The 17,805-nt window shown below is 49.4% G+C and overlaps 1 protein-coding gene across 2 annotated transcripts in view; it reads right to left on the reverse strand.

Annotated features, from left to right (window-relative positions):
- CCDC180 (coiled-coil domain containing 180) overlaps positions 1 to 17,805 on the reverse strand; it is a 55,737-nt gene that overhangs the window by 21,403 nt on the left and 16,529 nt on the right. For both annotated transcript variants that reach the window (XR_010944947.1, XM_067743886.1), the window contains exons 11-23: positions 16,876 to 16,964; positions 15,032 to 15,154; positions 13,740 to 13,913; positions 12,776 to 12,891; positions 11,601 to 11,727; positions 9,924 to 9,963; positions 9,377 to 9,795; positions 7,436 to 7,662; positions 4,172 to 4,347; positions 2,486 to 2,666; positions 1,574 to 1,720; positions 759 to 903; positions 451 to 567 (exon numbers count right to left, since the gene is read on the reverse strand). Coding sequence is in view for 1 of the 2 variants with exons in the window: in XM_067743886.1 (XP_067599987.1) it covers positions 451 to 567; positions 759 to 903; positions 1,574 to 1,720; positions 2,486 to 2,666; positions 4,172 to 4,347; positions 7,436 to 7,662; positions 9,377 to 9,795; positions 9,924 to 9,963; positions 11,601 to 11,727; positions 12,776 to 12,891; positions 13,740 to 13,913; positions 15,032 to 15,154; positions 16,876 to 16,964 (2,081 nt within the window). In the remaining variant the exon portion in view is untranslated. The remainder of the gene's footprint in view (positions 1 to 450; positions 568 to 758; positions 904 to 1,573; positions 1,721 to 2,485; positions 2,667 to 4,171; positions 4,348 to 7,435; positions 7,663 to 9,376; positions 9,796 to 9,923; positions 9,964 to 11,600; positions 11,728 to 12,775; positions 12,892 to 13,739; positions 13,914 to 15,031; positions 15,155 to 16,875; positions 16,965 to 17,805) is intronic.

Consider the following 17,805-nt stretch of genomic DNA (forward strand, 5'->3'; position numbering starts at 1 on the left):
CCACGCACCTCACACAGCCCTCATGGCCTCTGTAGCCCAGATGGCCTGGCATGTCTAAGGCCTGAATTTCTGGTGTCAGTCAGACCTGGGTTCACATTTTGGCTCCACCATTTAAGAACTCTGTGTTCTTGCCCTAAGTCACTTAATGACTCTCTGCCTCAGTTTCCTTATCTCTAAAATGGGGATAAGAACGGTACTTGCCTCACACAGCTCTTGTGAGAACTCACACAGTTAATCAAAATAAGCCCACTGGCAGGCTGCATGGTGCATAATAACTCAGTGGATGTTAGAAACTATTACGATTTAATCTCTGACTTCCGGGCTGGAGTGCAAGTCCCATGGGGCAGAGACCACACCAGTATCCCCAGCACCTGGGACAGTGCCTGGCATGCAGGTGTGTGTGATAAACATCAAGTCCCATGGGGCAGAGGAAGAATGAATCTGTCCTACCTCGCACTTGATTTTCACTTGCAGATTTGTCAGCAACCGCTGGATTTTCTCTATGAAAATAAGGTCCACAGACAGGTTATGGAATTTACTTTCAAACTTGTTGATGATATCATTAGCCTTAAAGAAAGAGAAAAAGTAAAGGAGTGGGGCTTAATTTGGAACTTTTGGACTTTAGAAGCAGAGGGGGACAGGCTCAGCTAATGGTTGGAAAGGGGGCTTGACCAGCCTATCAGGCAGTGAGCAAGGCAACCACCTTGTAAGCGGGTATGACGGGAGCCTGGCTAGAGGTCATGATGGGGCCTGCTCACCTGGTCCAGGTACTCGCTCTCCATCTTCTCCATCCTGATCATGATTAAATTTTCAACAAACTCTATCTGGGCAGCTTCCTTCTCCAGTCGATGACACAGTGAGTCAATTTCTTCAGAAGAAAAGTTGCCTCCCTCTGAGAACAATCTGAAAATAATTTGGGAGAAATAAATCCACTGATCAGACCGGAACCTTTCCACCCAGTCCAAATACTGTGGTTGACAAGGCTTTAGATTAAAAGTACAAGACCATGGAAAAACAAATGCAGGTAGCTCAAGGACAGAAGCAGGGAAACAACCCAAATGTCCATCAAGAGATGAATGGATAAACAAAATGTGGTACATCCACACCATGGAATATTACTGAGCCTTAAGAAGGAATGAAATTCTGACAGATGCTGTGACATGGATGAGCATTGAAGACAGCATGCTGAGTGAAAAGAACAGACACACAAAAGAACAAATCTGGTGTGATTTCACTTCTACGAGGTCCCTAGAGTAGTCAAATTCATAGAGACCGAAAATAGAATGGTGGTTCCCAGGGGCTGGGGGAGGGCGAAATGGACACTTAGTGTTTAAGTTAGTGTTTAGAGATTCAATTTGTGAGGGTGAAAATGTGCTGGAGATGGATGGTGGTGATGGTAGCACAACAGTGTGGATGTACTTAATGCCAGTGGACTGGACGCCTAAAATGGTTAAAATGGATCATTTTATGTTACGGATATTTTGTCCCTATTAAAAAATGGAGAGGCAAACAAGACCACCTCTCAATAGAGGAAGCCCAGTGGCCCACAGAGGCCCCAGATGCTGGCTCTCACCTGCAGTGCCTGACAAACTCAACGTTGGTGTAGCGAAGCTTGCCGAGGCTCTCCTCCAGGTACTGGCGGAAGCTGCGCAGGGACACCTGGACGACGTCGACGTAGCTGAGCAGTTCCTGGTGCAGAGTGCTGCTGAGAGTGACCAGCCTGGGGGACACGGGAGGGCAGGGTGGTGACCTGGGCACGGGCGGTCAGCCTGGGAGGTGGCTTGAGCTCCACATGCCATGCCCAGCTGTGGGGTCACCAGAACCACTGCCTGTCTTCTCTGGGTAGAAAAAGAGGCCTTAGAAGGAAATTCACGATGCCAGTGCATGTGGGGCTCTCAGTGAGCTGGACCAGAGGGCAGCCCTCTCCTCTGTCCGGCCCCTGCCACCAGATTGCTAAGAGAATCCCCAGGTCCTACTGGCTCCGCCTCCTCCTCCCTCCACCCGCTATAACTCACAGGCACCTCACCTCAAACCCCTGAGGGGCCTCCTGGGACCCCTCACTCTGCCCTGAGATCAGGGCATCTCCACCTCGAGCCGGGCCAGTGCTCCTCTCCGACGGGGGAACCCTGCCCCCTCCCCACCTTTCTCCATCCCAGGCCGGAGGGCCTCCTGCAGGAAGCTCTTCCTGACTTCCCCTGATAGGAGCGGTCCTTCCCACCATGGACGTTTCAGGGCACATCATCTGCACCACGGCACTCTGACCACGGGCACCCTTTTCTCTCTTTGGCTGCTTCCCCACCCCCAGCGCCCAGCCCCCAGCCAGACGCTTCACACAGCTGCACCCTTGCGAAAAGGTGAAAACCCTTCTGGAAACCCTGACCCTTCTATTACCCACAGGGGGTGGGGTAACCACTCCTCTGAGAACAGCCACCTGGCGGGGATTCTAGGGCCACGAGGCTGCAGCTGAGACCCCCAGTGCCCTTACTTCTGGCTCTTGGTGGCGTTCAAGAAGATGTGCTCCATGTCGCAAATCTTGCGCTGGAAGTCTTTGCTCCTCATGTTCTGCTCCTCTTGGAACTGGCAGAACATCCTCCTCTCCTTCCTCAGCATCTCCATCACCCCCGCACAGTGGCTGTCCAGCCGCTCTTGGTGAAGCAAGAGTTCGGCTGGAAAAGGACAAGGGGAGATGAGGCCCTCCAGGATCTCAAGCCAGCTCAGGACAGCACTTTCCTGGACAGTGATGTGCCTCTCCCGGGCCAGCTACAGAGCAGGGACCTTTCAGGCCAAGGTCCCTTATCCTGTCCCCACTGCCCTCCCCGGGGCCTGGCCTGGGAATGGACACAGATCTCAGGGAGGCCAATATGAGACAGCCCTGGGTCTTTAACTGGAGAGGAGGATCTGGCCGGCTGTGATCAGCGAGGTTCCTGCGGTGGAGATACCCTGCCTGCAGCAGAAGGGAACAAAGCCTGGGAGACGGACAGCACCTCCCACCCCAGGAGCAGGTGGGGTGGGTGTTGGGGAGGGCAGGGATCTCGATGCGAAGGCCTGGGAGAAAAGAGCCAGCACAAAGCTGGGCAGTTGGCATGTGTCCCTTTATATCAGTGGCTTCTCATTTCCAATGAGCCTCAGTTACAATGGACTTCAAGAGCTCCATCATAGGCCTTTAGAGTTAGCAGAGAGTCCCAGCTCACCTCATCTCACCTCCTACTGCCTGGAGTGGAGGAAGTGCTATGGTCTCAGCTCTGCCAAAAACAAATGGTGGGATTCTGGGGCTTTGCTTCTCCAGCCTCGTTTTTCACATTATGCACTGGGCCAGGAGGCAGGGAAGGGGAAGGAAACCAGCCTTCAGGGAGCATCTTTGTTTATACTTATAATTAACGCACACATTTCCCATATGAGGACAACGAGGTTCCAAAAGTGAAGCTGGTCTCCCAAGGCCACAAGCATTGGGCCTCTGGAGTCCACACTCTTTCGCTGCTCCAGGCAATAGGAGGTTGGGTAGGGTCACGTGGAGGCTCTCTGGAAGCTTTCAGGGTCAATAATGGAGATTGAAGTGTGACTCGAGTAAAAACCTGACAGGAGCCGTTGAAGGATCCAAATAAAAATGCCCTCCCTCCAATTAATGGAGCCCTCTGCCTTAGAGAGAAAGGGCACGTCTTTTTAAGTGTTAAAAATTATAAGCTGAAAATAATGGCTACCACTTTTGGAGGTTCTAGCTTATGCTAGATGCTCATGATTCCTCGCTGTACCATTTCAAGAAGAGTTAACCACCAACAGCATGCCTTCTGCAGGTTAGGAAGGGATCGGAGAGGTCAGGTAACCTGCCCAGAATCCCACAGCTAGACAGGTTGAAACTGTTAGCTCTGATTCCTGAACTAGAGGCTTGCCTCTAGGGTATCTGCCATGCAGGTGTGTGTCTGACAGGTGTGTGAGCATATCTGGGATCCACAAAGCTAAAATAGGACAATACTCTTCATTTCAGCATCTCACACCTTCTTTAAAAAAAAACCTTAAACAAGGATTCTGAGTACAACCTTCTCTGCCAACCTGGGAGGTACGAACCCTCACGCACATCTTCCAACGTGTGATGACAACATGCTAAGCGTTGCGTGGTACAAGCTGCTAATGAATGTAGGGCTGCAGTGGCACAGACACCGGGGGTCTGCAGTACCTGCCCTGACGTTGTGGATGTCCTTTTCAATGAGCTGGGCTCTTGGCTGGTGCAGGTGCAGACGCAGCTCCAGTTCTGAATCCAGCTCATCAATCTTGGTGGCCACGATGACCCGGGCATTGAGGGCACATTGGTCAAACCACTTCTCTAAGTGCTCAAAAAAGCCAGCTCGAAGCCTAAGGGAGAGACCAGCGAGGGTCAGCAATTGTGACCAGGGAGATATCTTTCCACACTGATGCTTAAAGTGCTTCCCCCTTCTACTACTTCTTCCTTATTTTATTTCCCACTACACTGTATCTCTTTGTTTGGGTGGGCCATCATTCATTTAGCCAGACCCCCTGTTGAAGGACATTGGGTGGTTTCCAACCATTTGTTCTTACAAAGAAGACTGCAATGAATAACCTCGTACATGTGTCAAGTGTAGAACAATTTCTATAGGATTAAATTCCCTGAAAGGGAACTACTGAATCAAAGCCTGAAATACATTTGTGGATCTGGTAGATACAGCCAAACTGCTTCTGTTGCAAGGCAACTTGAACTCCCATCAACAATGAATAAAAGTTCCTATTTATCCATAGCTTCAGAATGTACTGTCAAACTCTTGAATTTGACAATTTTCTCATATTATGACTGAGATTGAGCATATTTTCATGTGTTTAAGACTATTAAATTTCTTTTTCTGTGTACTATCCATTAATATCTTTTGTCCATCATTCTAGTGTGTAGTTGCCTTTTTTCTTATTAATTTCTAGAATCTCTTTATGTATTGGGAACATGAGGTCCTTTGACTGAGATGTGAGTTGCAAATATTCTTCCCAGTTTATTATTTCATCCTGTTAAAATGTAGAGTGATTTTCTTGGCTATATATTGTTAAGATGTTGGTTCTCTCCAAATGTATCTACACATCCAATACAATAACAATTAAAAGCTCGGCAAATGTCTTCTTTCGGAAACCGATGAGCTGATTTCAAACTTATATGGAAATACAAAGGGCCAAGGAGAGTCAAAACAATCTTGGAGGACGTCAAGGTTGGAGGACTTACACCACCAGATAATAAGACTTAATATAAAGCTACAGTAATCAATCAGGGGGAGGTGGTGATGCGAGGCCTGGCAGAGCTGTGGAGAGAGGAGAGTCTTCTCAAATGGCCTGGGGTCAACTGGTTATCCATGTGGGAAAGAAATGAATCTGACTTCTACCTCATACATAAACAAAAATCAATTCCAGTTGAATTGTACATCTAACTATGAAAGTTTAAAACTATAACATTTATGGTAGATAACACAGGAGAATATTTTCATGACCTTGAGGCAAGCAAAGATATCTTAGATAAGACAGAAATTACCCTAACCCTAGTGAAAAAAACTGATGACTAGGACCTTATTAAAAGGATTTCTGTTCATCAAAAGATACCTTTAAGAGAGCAAAAAAGGCAAGCACAGTGAGCAGGATGAATATTTGCCATGTATTTAATAAAAAACTCATATCTGAGATCAATAACTCACATAAATTAATAAGAAATAAGATAGGCAATCCACCAGAAAAAAAATGGGCAAAAAATTTGGCTAGGCATTTCACAGAAAGATGACTAAATGGCCAATAAGTATATGACAAGGTACACAGCATTGTTACTCATCAGGAAAATGCTAATTAAAACCACAAAGAAACACCACTACACATACACCAGAATGGTTAAAATAAAAACTACTGACAAAACCAAGTGAGGATGTGGAGCAACTGGAACTCTCATACACTGCTGTAAACTGTTAAAACAAAACCACTTTTGAAACCTCTTTGGCAGTATCTTTTGGTTGTATCTCCTCTGAGACAGATGGACACACATATAAGTCAATTTCCCAACAATTCCACTCTTAGTTATATAGCTAACAGAAATGTATACACATGTTCACCAAAAGAAGCCGGATATAAAAGAGTACATTCCATGGGGTTCCATTTAAGTAAGTTCAAAAACAAGTAAAACTAATTCAGAAGTTAGAATATTTGTTATCCTTGGGTAAGGGAAGGCAGTGACGTGAGATGGGTACATGAAGGAGGTTGGTAGTGCTGTCTTTCCTGTGGGTACTGATTACTGGGTGTGTTCCCTTTGGGTAATTAATTGAGTTATGCTCATAATTTCCATACTTTTCGGTATGTATCCTATGCTTCAACATTCAAATCCAATCCGTTGAACAGAGAACTATTTTTTTGGTTGGTCTCAAGGCCAGATGGCATAGTGTTTGGTTCAAGACTCTGGAATTACAGGGTCTAGGTTCATATCCTGGATTTAACTACTTCCTATCTCAGAGATCTTATCCAAGTTATAAATTCTGAGCTTCAGTTTCTAGAATCACCTGTAAAATAAGCTAATTACAGTACCCCTCTCTTAGTTATTGAGAGTATTAAACTTTCTCAATAAATATTAGCTCCGATGGTGGTCCTTGCTTTTCTTCATTCCCTGGTCTATGGAGAGGGCAGACAATGGCCTGTGACAGAGGAAGGAGGAGGATGAGGTTCAAGTCAGAAGACATTTTCAAGGTGAGATGATGCTGAGGTGAAGAAGAATAGAGTCCAAAGGCCTGACTTTACTCCTTCTACTCCCTGCCTCTGGTCTCCTGTCCATGTATAAACATGGGAAGTAGACTAACCAGGTGATCTCTAGCTGGTTAGTCCTAGCTATGACACTGTAGTATCAGGAGGGCAATGCAAATGCTATCCAAGAGCCAAATGCAAATTTTCACATTTGTTCCAAATTCAAACATAAAGGACCAGAAAGAAATTTGGGAGTTGGGGCAGTAGATATTCAGTGGTAAAATTATTCTATATTCTTCATTGTACTTTTTTCAATTTTCTACATTAAATGTGTCACATAACCAGAGCAAAATACCATACTGATATACTCATAACTATGGTCTATATCTATATAATTTTCCTAAAAAAGAAAAGAAAAGGAACTCTAATATTAACAGACATGCCAGGATCTAGAACCCAGAAACACCTTCTAGGGAAAACCCTGTTTCTTCTGTATTGATACAAGGCCCAGGCCAGCAAGTCATCCTGGGACAGGCAGAGGGCTCACTCTCACAGAGGATATCTGTGACTGCGAAAAATCCCTGGACATCTGCTACTTTGTGTTGTGCTTCTCATGTCTACCCTCAGTTACCGACGTGTTTTCTTTTCCAAAACGAGTCCAATCTTCCATTATACTATTTCACCTTGTTAATAAAACTCAAGGAGAATGAGAATAAAAGGGTTTTTTACTCACTGTTTCTTAATTTCTAAAACTAGTCTGGATGGAATGATCACTTGTTCTAGGACCTTGGCACTGGAAGTGTCATTGAAGAGAATGGCAGAAAGGTTGGAATGGGGCCTCTTGCTACTCTCTTCTTGTTCCAGGGGCAGGAAGACAAAGTAAGTGGTCCCACTGGATGTTGTGAAGGACTCCATTTCCTCATGGGAGACCGCTCCCAGACTCTCTTCCTGGGTTCTGACCTAAGCAGAAAACAAGACTTTAGACTTGCCATCATCAAACAGACTTGGTGATCCCTACCACAGGTTCCGTGACATCAGAGGTTGTAAACCTGTGGGACAAATCTTGCCTGTGATTGCTTTTTGCCCATACAGTGCCTTTTAAAATTGGGAAATTCCACCTAAAAATCTGGATTTCTGATTTCTTTTTAAAATCGGAAAATCTGGAAATTCTGAGCCTACATTCCCACAGGGCATTGTTGGCTGGAACTGAATAATGGCTGCATGGTTGCCATCGACTGAACGTTGATGTCCCTCCAAAATTCATATCCCCAGTGTGTTGGTAATTGCAGGTGGGCATTGGGAGGTTATTAGGTCATGTAGGCAGAACCGTCCCTCATGAATGGGGTTAGTGCCCTTATAAAAGAGATCTCAGAGAGCTCTTGCCCCTTCCACCATGTAAGGACACAGAAAGAAGGCAGCCGTTTGTGAACCAAGGAGTAGGCCCTCACCAGACACTGAAGCTGCCAGCGCCTGGATCTTGAATTCCCAGCCTCCAGAACCGTGAGAAATGAATGTCTGTTGTTTACAAGCCACCCAGTCTGTGGTGTTCTGCTAGCGCAGCCTGAGAGGACTAAGACAGTAGCCTCTCTCATGTGTCACTATTTTACACTTGGTGTCCAGCCCTCTTTTCTATTGCATGTCTGTGGGCATTTGAGTTTGGGGTCCCTGTTCAAAAAGAGGCCTCATACGCCAATTCTTCCACAGCAATATAGGAAAAGAGTCGTTTGCAATTTCATGATTATGGAATTCAAATTACTGTTCTGTGAGTTTGAATGTGTTTTGAGGACAAGATTTATTTATTTATTTATTTATTTTTTGTGTGTGTGGTATGTGGGCCTCTCACTGTTGTGGCCTCTCCCGTTGCGGAGCACAGGCTCCGGACGCGCAGGCTCAGCGGCCATGGCTCACGGGCCCAGCCGCTCCTCAGCATGTGGGATCTTCCCAGATGGGGGCACGAACCCGTGTCCCCTGCATCGGCAGGCGGACTCTCAACCGCTGTGCCACCAGGGAAGCCCAACAAGATTTATTAATATGAGAGTTACTTCCCTGCACTCTAAGGGGAGCTATCTGACAACTTGGATATGGATCTTTTTTCTTACATAAGCAGAGAATGGGAAGAGAGAAGGAATGGAGGGGCTAAGTTGGTCTACACAATAAAGAGGAGCTGGGAAAGAGGGAGGACCGAGGAGGGATGAGGGAAGTCGAGGGGTGACTTCAGAGTAGGTTGCAAGATGGGATGTGAGGAGAGGAAGGTGAATTTTAAAAAGCATTGCTGGGGGCTTCCCTGGTGGCGCAGTGGTTGAGAGTCCGCCTGCCGATGCAGGCGACACGGGTTCGTGCCCCGGTCCGGGAAGATCCCACATGCCGTGGAGCGGCTGGGCCCGTGAGCCATGGCCACTGAGCCTGCGCGTCTGGAGCCTGTGCTCCACAACGGGAGAGGCCACAACATTGAGAGGCCCACGTACCGCAAAAAAAAAAAAAAAAAAAAAAAGCATTGCTGTGAGATAAGAATTGGATCCCTGCTGACAAAAATAAAAGGTGTGCAGACATTTGTTATTCTCTATATGTACCCCAGTGGAGACTGCGCCACTGGGGACCCCAGCTTGTCTTAGGGACACACGGAGTGAACACAGCACACCTTCCATACCCAAGAGTGAATCTGCTGCTGGCCTACCTCATCCACAGATGAACTCTCACGCTCTTCCTCTTCTTCCTCCTCTTCCTCCCTTTCCTCCTCCACCTTTTCCTTTTTCTCCTCCTCTTCTTCTTCATGAACCATCATGTTTGCCTGGTTCGGGGGTGATTTTAAGGAGCTGTCTCTTTCAACATGCGTTTCTTCTAATCCCGGAATAGAGTCCCCTCTGGACTCATCCATCTCTTCACTCAGTACAGACTTTTCCTGTGGGCTTACTACCACCTCTTGAGTGGTGGCGGACTCGATTTCTTGATCTTCTACTTCTTCTATCTCTTCCACTGGCCTGAGGGAACTCGTTCCCCTACTTAAGCTTTCCTCACCTTTGCTCGCTTCTGCTTTAGGCCTTTGTTTTCCCCTCAGTTTTCTCCTTCTCTCCTGGAATTGCTTTTCATGTGGTTCTGTTGATGACCAAGCCCAAAGCCCAGGAAGAGACAGGTTACCAATACAGCCTGCTTGGGCCTCCCCAGACCCCAGATATACAAGCATGGAGTCGGGGAGACTCAGACTTGAATTGTAAAAGTGTTACCTGGTGCCCTCAGTCGGAAGATGACTTCACCCTCCAGGTTCTACAAGGCAAAAACACGGACACGGAATGAGCAGAGCGCCACTTCTGAGGGCGTATCTTTTCTTTTAAGGAAAAGGCCCCGCCCCTCCCCTTCTACATCTGATGCAGGCCTTGACCACTTATTTCACAGGGGTAATCAGGGTGTTCCCAATCAGTTTTCCTTAATCCCAAGCAGGCTAGCAAAGCTTTCATCACACAATGGCAATCACAGAATAAAATCTCATTCTGACACATTTTTAGTAGTGATCTGGAGCAAAAAGCAAGAAAGTATAAATGGAGGGATGCAAACAAAGGGGCAGGAATCTGCTACACCCAGTGCTGGATGCAAACATACAGAATGAACATGATTTACAAGATCTGGGAGCCCCCTCGTCAACACTACAGATTCCCTCTCTCACAGGCTGTGGGTGAAGTTCTGGATATAGTGTGCCATGGATAAGAGTGGATCCGAATTCCAGCTCCTCACAAGCTGGATGACCTTGGGCAAGTCCCTTAAACCCTATGGGCTCAGTGTCTTCCCTGTGACACGGAGACCACAGGAGCACCTACACTTTAACCCAGGCAACCAGACTGATCTCAAAGATAGTGAGCTTCCCCACCGACAGCCTGAGTTCCACCTCAAGCCAGGTGCCCCACGAAGCATTCACGAGCAATTGGGACACGGATCCCTGCTTGGGGGAGGGATTCTCTGAGGAGTCAGGAACCCCACACCTATAGGAAACCCTCACCAAGTTCAGTGTCAGCCACAAGTATCTTCAGCCCTGGCTGTGCAGGACTCTGGGTGCGTGTGTGGGAAAGAGCCAACTCTGGGAGAGTTAGACCAGGACACTCCGGGCATTCGTGCATTTACCAGGGAGCACTCAGTGTGTCTGTATTATGTGCAGGACACTGCTGAGGGCAGTGGAACCTGGACGAAAGTTAGGAGGGCACACCTGCCCCTCAGAAAACCCCTTCCAGTAGGATGCCCTGAACTCCTGCATTTGACAGTGACCAACGTACAAGCCCGTTCAGGGAAAGGAGAGGTGATGGGGTGAGGAAAGGGAGATGAGGGTCAGAGTGAGTGGGGGGGATCCTGTCACTGGCAGTGGCTGGAAGTATGGGTAGGTTTGGGGTGTGTGGAAACAGAAGGATCCCAGCAGAGGAGCAGGGTGAGGAAGGGCAGGGGGCAGTGGCAGATGTAGGAAGAGTGAGGAGTTTGCTGAAGCAGGGAGAGTCAGGGCGGGAACCAGATGCGGGGGGCCTCTGAGGTCATCTAGGGACTGTGGGCTGGGTTTGGTAGGGGCTGCAGAGCTGGTGAGCAGGAGAGTGGGTACCTCAGAGCTGTATTTTAGGACGGTTATGCAGCAGTGGTGAGTTGGGTGAATGGAACTCAAAGAGTCACATAAATTAGCCTTTTAATTATAATTCCATTCAAGCCTGAGGCCTGGATTCTGAGCCCTTCAACCTCTTTTAATCTGAGAAGAGATGGTCTCTTTAGGAGACGCTTTTAGCTTCTCACTCCTTGATGTCCTGACATAGATTCTAACTCCCCACAGTCCAGAGAGGCATTCAAAATTGAGGCAAATAAGACCTAGACGTCATCCTCTCCCCATTGCTCCTTCGTGAGCAGCTGGGATTTTTTTGTATCCCTTTCCATACCTGTTCAAAGATTTCACGAACACAGAAGTGTCGGCTGAGGGTAGAGCTGTAGGAGTTGAGTTCCTTCAGTATGATCGCTGGGTACTCCATCACTTCCTTTGTCAGGAGGCCATGAGAACTCTCATACCTGGGAGGCAGGGAGGTGAGACCCCTGTCTAAGGGGGGTCAGCTGGGTGTGAGAGACCCCCAGCCAAGAGCCATGCCTGGGACCACATGGAGGTGGGCTTGTATCTGGCATTTAGCTCTGCGCAGAGCTACTGCGTAGGTTTCCTTTTACAATAAGTCTTTGCTTTGCTTTGCTATTTTTCTGATCATACAAAGAATACATACTCTTTGTAGAACATTTAGGAAACACATGTGAGAGAGTTCTCTGCATGTTGTAACATGGGTTCCCACTTCCTGTCTACTGTACTAACCCTGTCCTTGAACTTTACCTATATTATCCCATCAAGCACTCCAAAACCCCAAGGCCCAGACTTCTATCTGTTCCCTAGTTAAGACCAAGGTTCAGGGGGTTACTTATTTGCTTTAAAACGTACTTCTGACTCTAAGTACTGCAGTCAGTTGGTAGTGCAGTTCCATTTCTGTGACTAGTCCTTACAAAGGCCCCAAGCTACGAGATAGTTCACAGGGAACTGCTTTTAATATTGAGAGACTGGCACCCGTCTTAAAAAGCTAATCAACTGGAGGATGGTTAATTCATTACGAAGCATCCGTATTAATGAACGGATGGTCATTTAAAAATGAAAAAAATCTGCAGTTATACAACAATTCTTATCTTAAAAACACTGTATGTGTATATACATATCCACAGTTATAAACGTCTGTGTTCACAAAAAGGACGACTTGGGCAGAAGTTAGGAGAATTTCCTACATGTTTGCATTTGTTAACTTTTTTTTTTCTTTAACAAAGCATGTATGTTTTAAAAGTTAAGGAGGTGGGGGGAGGGTCCATGCTCTTGACCTTTAAACTCCATGGCATAGAAACCTCCCTCCATAAACTTTTCTGATCCAAGTTCTCCCTGAAACCTTTTCTGCTGGCTGAGGGTAGAGCTGCAAAGAACCACAGTGATCTCTGATGTTGGAGGCATCATTGGGCTGGGCCCCTAGGCAGGCACCTTCTGATCCTGAATATGAATTCCAGGCCATCCCCTTCTGGCGTCTGGTCTGCCTACCTGCATTTCATATTCTTCAGAAAATCTTTGGCCTTTACCAGGTGTAACTTCAGGGTATTCTCACAGCTTTGCTGCCTCAGTTGGTCCAAGAGCTTATCGAGGTGAGCCTCCTGGGCCTGGTAGCCACACCCCAAACAGAAGGAAGCAGATGTGAGTTACCAGAGCTCGACGAGTGTACGTGACACGCAGAGACCCTGCCCCTGGAGCTGAGGTCCAGGTGCCCCAGGCAGGCTCTTTTCTACAAAAGGGGCACCAAATGTACCACCATCCTTACTCTCACTGCTCTGGGCCTTTGGGCTCTTTTCCCTGCCTGGAATGTTCTTCTCTGTCTACGTTATAGCCCTGGAGACCCTTCCTAGATGGGACTCCTCAGGGACATGTCCCTCACCCCCAGCCCGCCTGGGCAGGCCCCCGCTACACCTTCCGGAGGCACCTACTCCCTGCTCTCCTTCTCACCTGTTGTGCTCGACGTCAGATGCTGAGTGCACCCCTCCACCCCTAGACTGTGTGAAGGTAGGTGGGTGGGGGCCAGCTCATGTCCTGTGGGGACAGGATGACTGCCAGAGGTAGATTCTCCGTGCCCCGCAGTCTGTCTGTCTCTCATGCAGACCCCCTCACAGACATGTCTGGATCCGGCACCCATCGCACAACCCAGACCTGACTCTGGCAGGATTCTTCTGCTCCCATGCAGCCCCGTGACCAAGGTGAGCCTCAGTTTCCTATCTGCTCAAGTTTTATAGCTTGAGGCTTTACATTTGAGTCTAAGATACATTTGGGGTTAATTTTTCCATAAAAATAAAATACATAAAATATGGTGTGAAGTATGGATTGAACTTTTCTTTGCTTTGTATCTGAACGCTGGCTGAGTTCACGGGCCACCAAGCAGAGCCACTGGGCAGCTGACAGTCCGGGTGTGGCCTTGCGCTCATGCCTCGTGGGGGCTACCTGGATGCCGGGCCCACACCTGGCTCTCGCGGCTGTGCTTCTGCCGCTGCTGCTCCATCCTCTTCTCGAGCTCCAGCTCCTGCATCAACAGCATGCTCCGATGTACCTCCCACAGCTGCACAGCCTCCTGGAAATAGCTGAAGAGATCTGAGTTCTGCCGCTCTGCCTGCTTCGCCACGGCCTCGAAGGATTTCTGCGGTGGCAGAACCCAGAGAAGGGGCCTTAAGCGCCAATCGGCCCAGGCTGAGGAGAAGAGCCCCACTCACGGGGCTCCCTCGCCGGCCAGTGGAGGCCCATGTCACTGGCTGTCACTGCCTGGGCACCATCCCTCAAGGTTTTCTTCTGTGCCACATCGTGGCTCACGGTCCCCTCTCTGCTGGGACAGCATTTCTGGTCTGTCCAAGGCCATGCCCTCGGACTGGTTGACCTGAAGTCCCATCTCTAGACCTGCCCCGTGTCCACTGAAGTCCCTGACAGAAAGAAGATGGAGTTTGGGGCCTACAAAGAAGAAGATGCCACCCTAGACACCAGCCTGGCATCAGGTGGGCCATATCCACCTTGGACTGGGGCATCCCTCCTTCTTTGGATTCCCTGACTCAGCACCTGAGCCAAACACCACAGTCTACTGTTAAATCCTCACCTCTCCCTCTTTCACGTGTGTCTCTTATACTCTCCTAGGGTCTGGGGTTGGCAAACTGTGGCCCGTGAGCTAAATATAGTCCCCTGCCTATTTCTGTTTAAACTTGGGAGCTAAGCACAGATTTTACATTTTTTAATGGCTGAATAAAACCTAAAGAAGATATTTAATGATGTAAAAATTAGACGAAATTCAAATTTCAGTGTCCATAAATAAAGTTTTATTGAAACACAGCCATACCCATTCATTTCTGCATTGCATAGGGCTGCTTCTGTGTGACAGCAGCAGAGCGAGAATTTGTGCCAGAAACCTGACAGCCCACAGAGCCTAAAATATTTACTATCTGGCCCTTCACAGAAAACGTGTGCTGACCCCTGCTCTAGACTCTAAGCATCATGGGATGCAGGCTTACTGCTCCTCGTGACCTTCAGCACCCAGACTCGGCAAGGGTTCGGGGAGCACTCACTGCCTGAGACTGTCCAATCGGAGTCCGCGGGTGACTGAGGCATCAAGGGGTGAGCCTGGAGCACCCGGCACAGGGGCACTGCTCCGAGGGGCTGCACGCACCAGTGACGGCAAAGTTGTAAGTCCCCGGGCTCCCACTCCTCTCACAGCCCAGCACGCCGGGTGCCCCCCACCCTGCTCCCCAGCTGCACAGGTCCCCAGTTACGCACATCCAAGGCCTCCAGCTCCTCCTCCGCCTTGCTCTGGAGATTTCCCACCATCTGGAAGAAGGACGGGCTCACCAGGCTCTCTGCTTCCTCCTCAGTGAAGGCCTTCCAGTCCAGCAGCTGCTTCTGGAGAGGTACAAGGCAGAGCCTGGCTTAGGGCTGATGGGGGCTTCACCTCAGGGCTGGTGCTGCCCCTGAGATCGCCTCCCAGCCACGCCCGAGAACTCGGCGGAAACTCCCACAGCAGTGGAGACGGTCCAGCTTTATCTGCCCACTGTGTCCAGGTGCTATGTGCTGCCCCTGTTCACTGAATCCCCCAGAGGTGTTCTCATTAGCCCCGTTTGGCAGATAGGAAACCAAAGCTCACAGAAGTGAAGGAACTTGCTGGAGGTCACACACCTGCCAAGTGGTGGAACTGGGATCTGAACTCAGAACTGTCCTACTGCACACCCTACAGGCATCAGCCGCCATCCTACACGGCCTCAGCGTTGCTGCAAGCCAGACACGGCTCCCATTTCCTGTCTGCAATTACGCCAACTGGAAAGCCAGCTCTCTATATCAATAAAGACTTGATTTATGTACAAAATCTAGAATAAATCAACCTCCCCCAAATTAAAAACGTGTCTCTAGTGATATACTTCCAATGCCGCTGCCCAGGAACACCAGGCGCCCCCTGTCAGGCTCAGAGTGCTCTTGGGGTACGTGAGGACGTCAGCATTCACCCCCTGCATGCACCCAACCAGGGGCCATGAGCATGGGTACAAGGCATCAGCACTCAGGGCCACAGGGCCATGGGGCTCTGGGGAGGGCGTGAGTGACGAGGTGGTGAGCGCTGGGGGTGTGGCCTTGGGGAGGCTCTCCAAGGGCACAAGGTTTCCCTCCAGGCTTTACTCCTAAAGTCTGACGCCCCTGAGGGGCTGACTGAGAGGCACGTGACTGCCCCTAAGGCCACAGAGCAAGTGGGCAGAGCCCTGTGGGCTCGGACAGCCCCTGGGCCTTTTGCAAACTGGTCTTCTCACCTCCAGATGGGGCCAGCGACACCCACTCTGCAGGGCCTTGTAGGATTTGACGAGAGTGGGTGCAAGAGTGTGGCACAGCCCCCAGAGACCACAGCGCCCGCACCGTGCATCACACTGGAGAGCGCTCTGCTCCCCTGAACGCTGCTCACCTCAGAGTCTTGGTGGCAGAGCCAAAGCTCGACAGACACATACGCGAGGGGTGGATGGAGGAACAGGCGCTTCTTGGGGCCCACAGGTGAGACCCTCATGGCTTGGGGACTCCTACCGCCCGAGCCGGCAGGTTACACCATCTTCAAAATGATTAGGTTTTGGGGGGTTTTTCATCTAAACACTTTTCCCAAGGAGGCAGGGAGGGGGCATTCTGACCCAGTATGTCCTTGCACCTCAGAAAACCAGGCATTGTAATTGAAGGGGGTTGTGAGAGGACTCGCTGTCTCACCCTCTAACAGAGGTGGGGAAGTGGAGTGAAGTTGTGTGTGATGCCAGTGGCAACACTATCTACAAAAGGGAAGCATTGGAAATAACTCCCATGACATGACCTCCATTGAATAAATAAAGTGAAGCGATACAGAGGGTCAAGGGTGAAGGCTGAGGTGATCAGAGGGGGAAACTTTGTCCGTGGGGTCAGGGAAGGCTTCCTGGAGGAGGTCATGTTGGGGGCCACTGAGGGGTGGGTGGGAACAGCTGGGGAGAAGAGGGTCCAGGCTGAGGGAACAGCTTCAGAATGCCCAGAGGCCAGCGTGGAGGGAAAGCAGGGGGTGCGGGCTGGAGAGGGGCAGGGGCATGCCCTGTGCTCCTCTCCTCAGACGGGCCAGGAGGGGCACCCACCTTGCACTTCTGCACTTGGGCCAGGCACTCCTGCCAGGTCTTCTCATACTGCAAGCGGATCCGCATCATGCAATCCACGTGGTAGGCGTCTCCATAGGTGGAAAAAAGACGTCAGCAACTCTTCCAGAAGAAGAGGGGAGGTTGGCAAGAGGAGTTTCCCCGTCGCTCAGGGCAGAGGCTTCTCCCCAGCCAAGTGCCTCAATAGCGGGGATAATTTAGATCAGGGGCTGCTATCTCCCTCGCCTCAAAGTTCCTGACACCCCAAGATAAGGACCTCAAATGAGGAGCCACCTTTTTCTGTTCTGACCCTAATTCTTGACTCAGTTTCGAGGCTGGTGAAATTCTTTTGGGGGAGTTGCACCACGTCACAGAACAGTAACCAGGTGCAAATTAAGGAGCGTTTACAGATCATGTCTGTGGTGAATACCGTAGGAAGCGAATGGACCAGCGGAACATTCCAAAGCTGATGGATTGATTAATTGATTGATTGATCTTCTCTTCTTCCTCCGCCCTACTGTTTCTGGTTTATAGTCACCTCGGTGTATCTCTTGGTGTCTAACATAAGGAACTGAAGTTTAATGTTCCTGGCAGTTCTAGAAACTGAAAGATAACACAAAGATTGTGTGGTGGTTGTTCCTTGACAAGGGCTGGGAGGAGGGCAGGCTGGATGGCAGTTAGAACACTGGCGAAGGTAGGGCTTCCCTGGTGGTGCAGTGGTTGAGAGTCCACATGCCGATGCAGGGGACACGGGTTTGTGCCCCGGTCCGGGAGGATCCCACATGCCGCAGAGCGGCTGGGCCCGTGAGCCATGGCCGCTGAGCCTGCACGTCCAGAGCCTGTGCTCCGCAACAGGAGAGGCCACGACAGTGAGAGACCCGCGTACCGGAAAAAAAAAAAAAAAAGATCACTGGGGAGGGTAGATGTGTAGTG

This window comes from Pseudorca crassidens, chromosome 7 (assembly GCF_039906515.1).
Source record: "Pseudorca crassidens isolate mPseCra1 chromosome 7, mPseCra1.hap1, whole genome shotgun sequence".
Taxonomy (NCBI): domain Eukaryota; kingdom Metazoa; phylum Chordata; class Mammalia; order Artiodactyla; family Delphinidae; genus Pseudorca; species Pseudorca crassidens.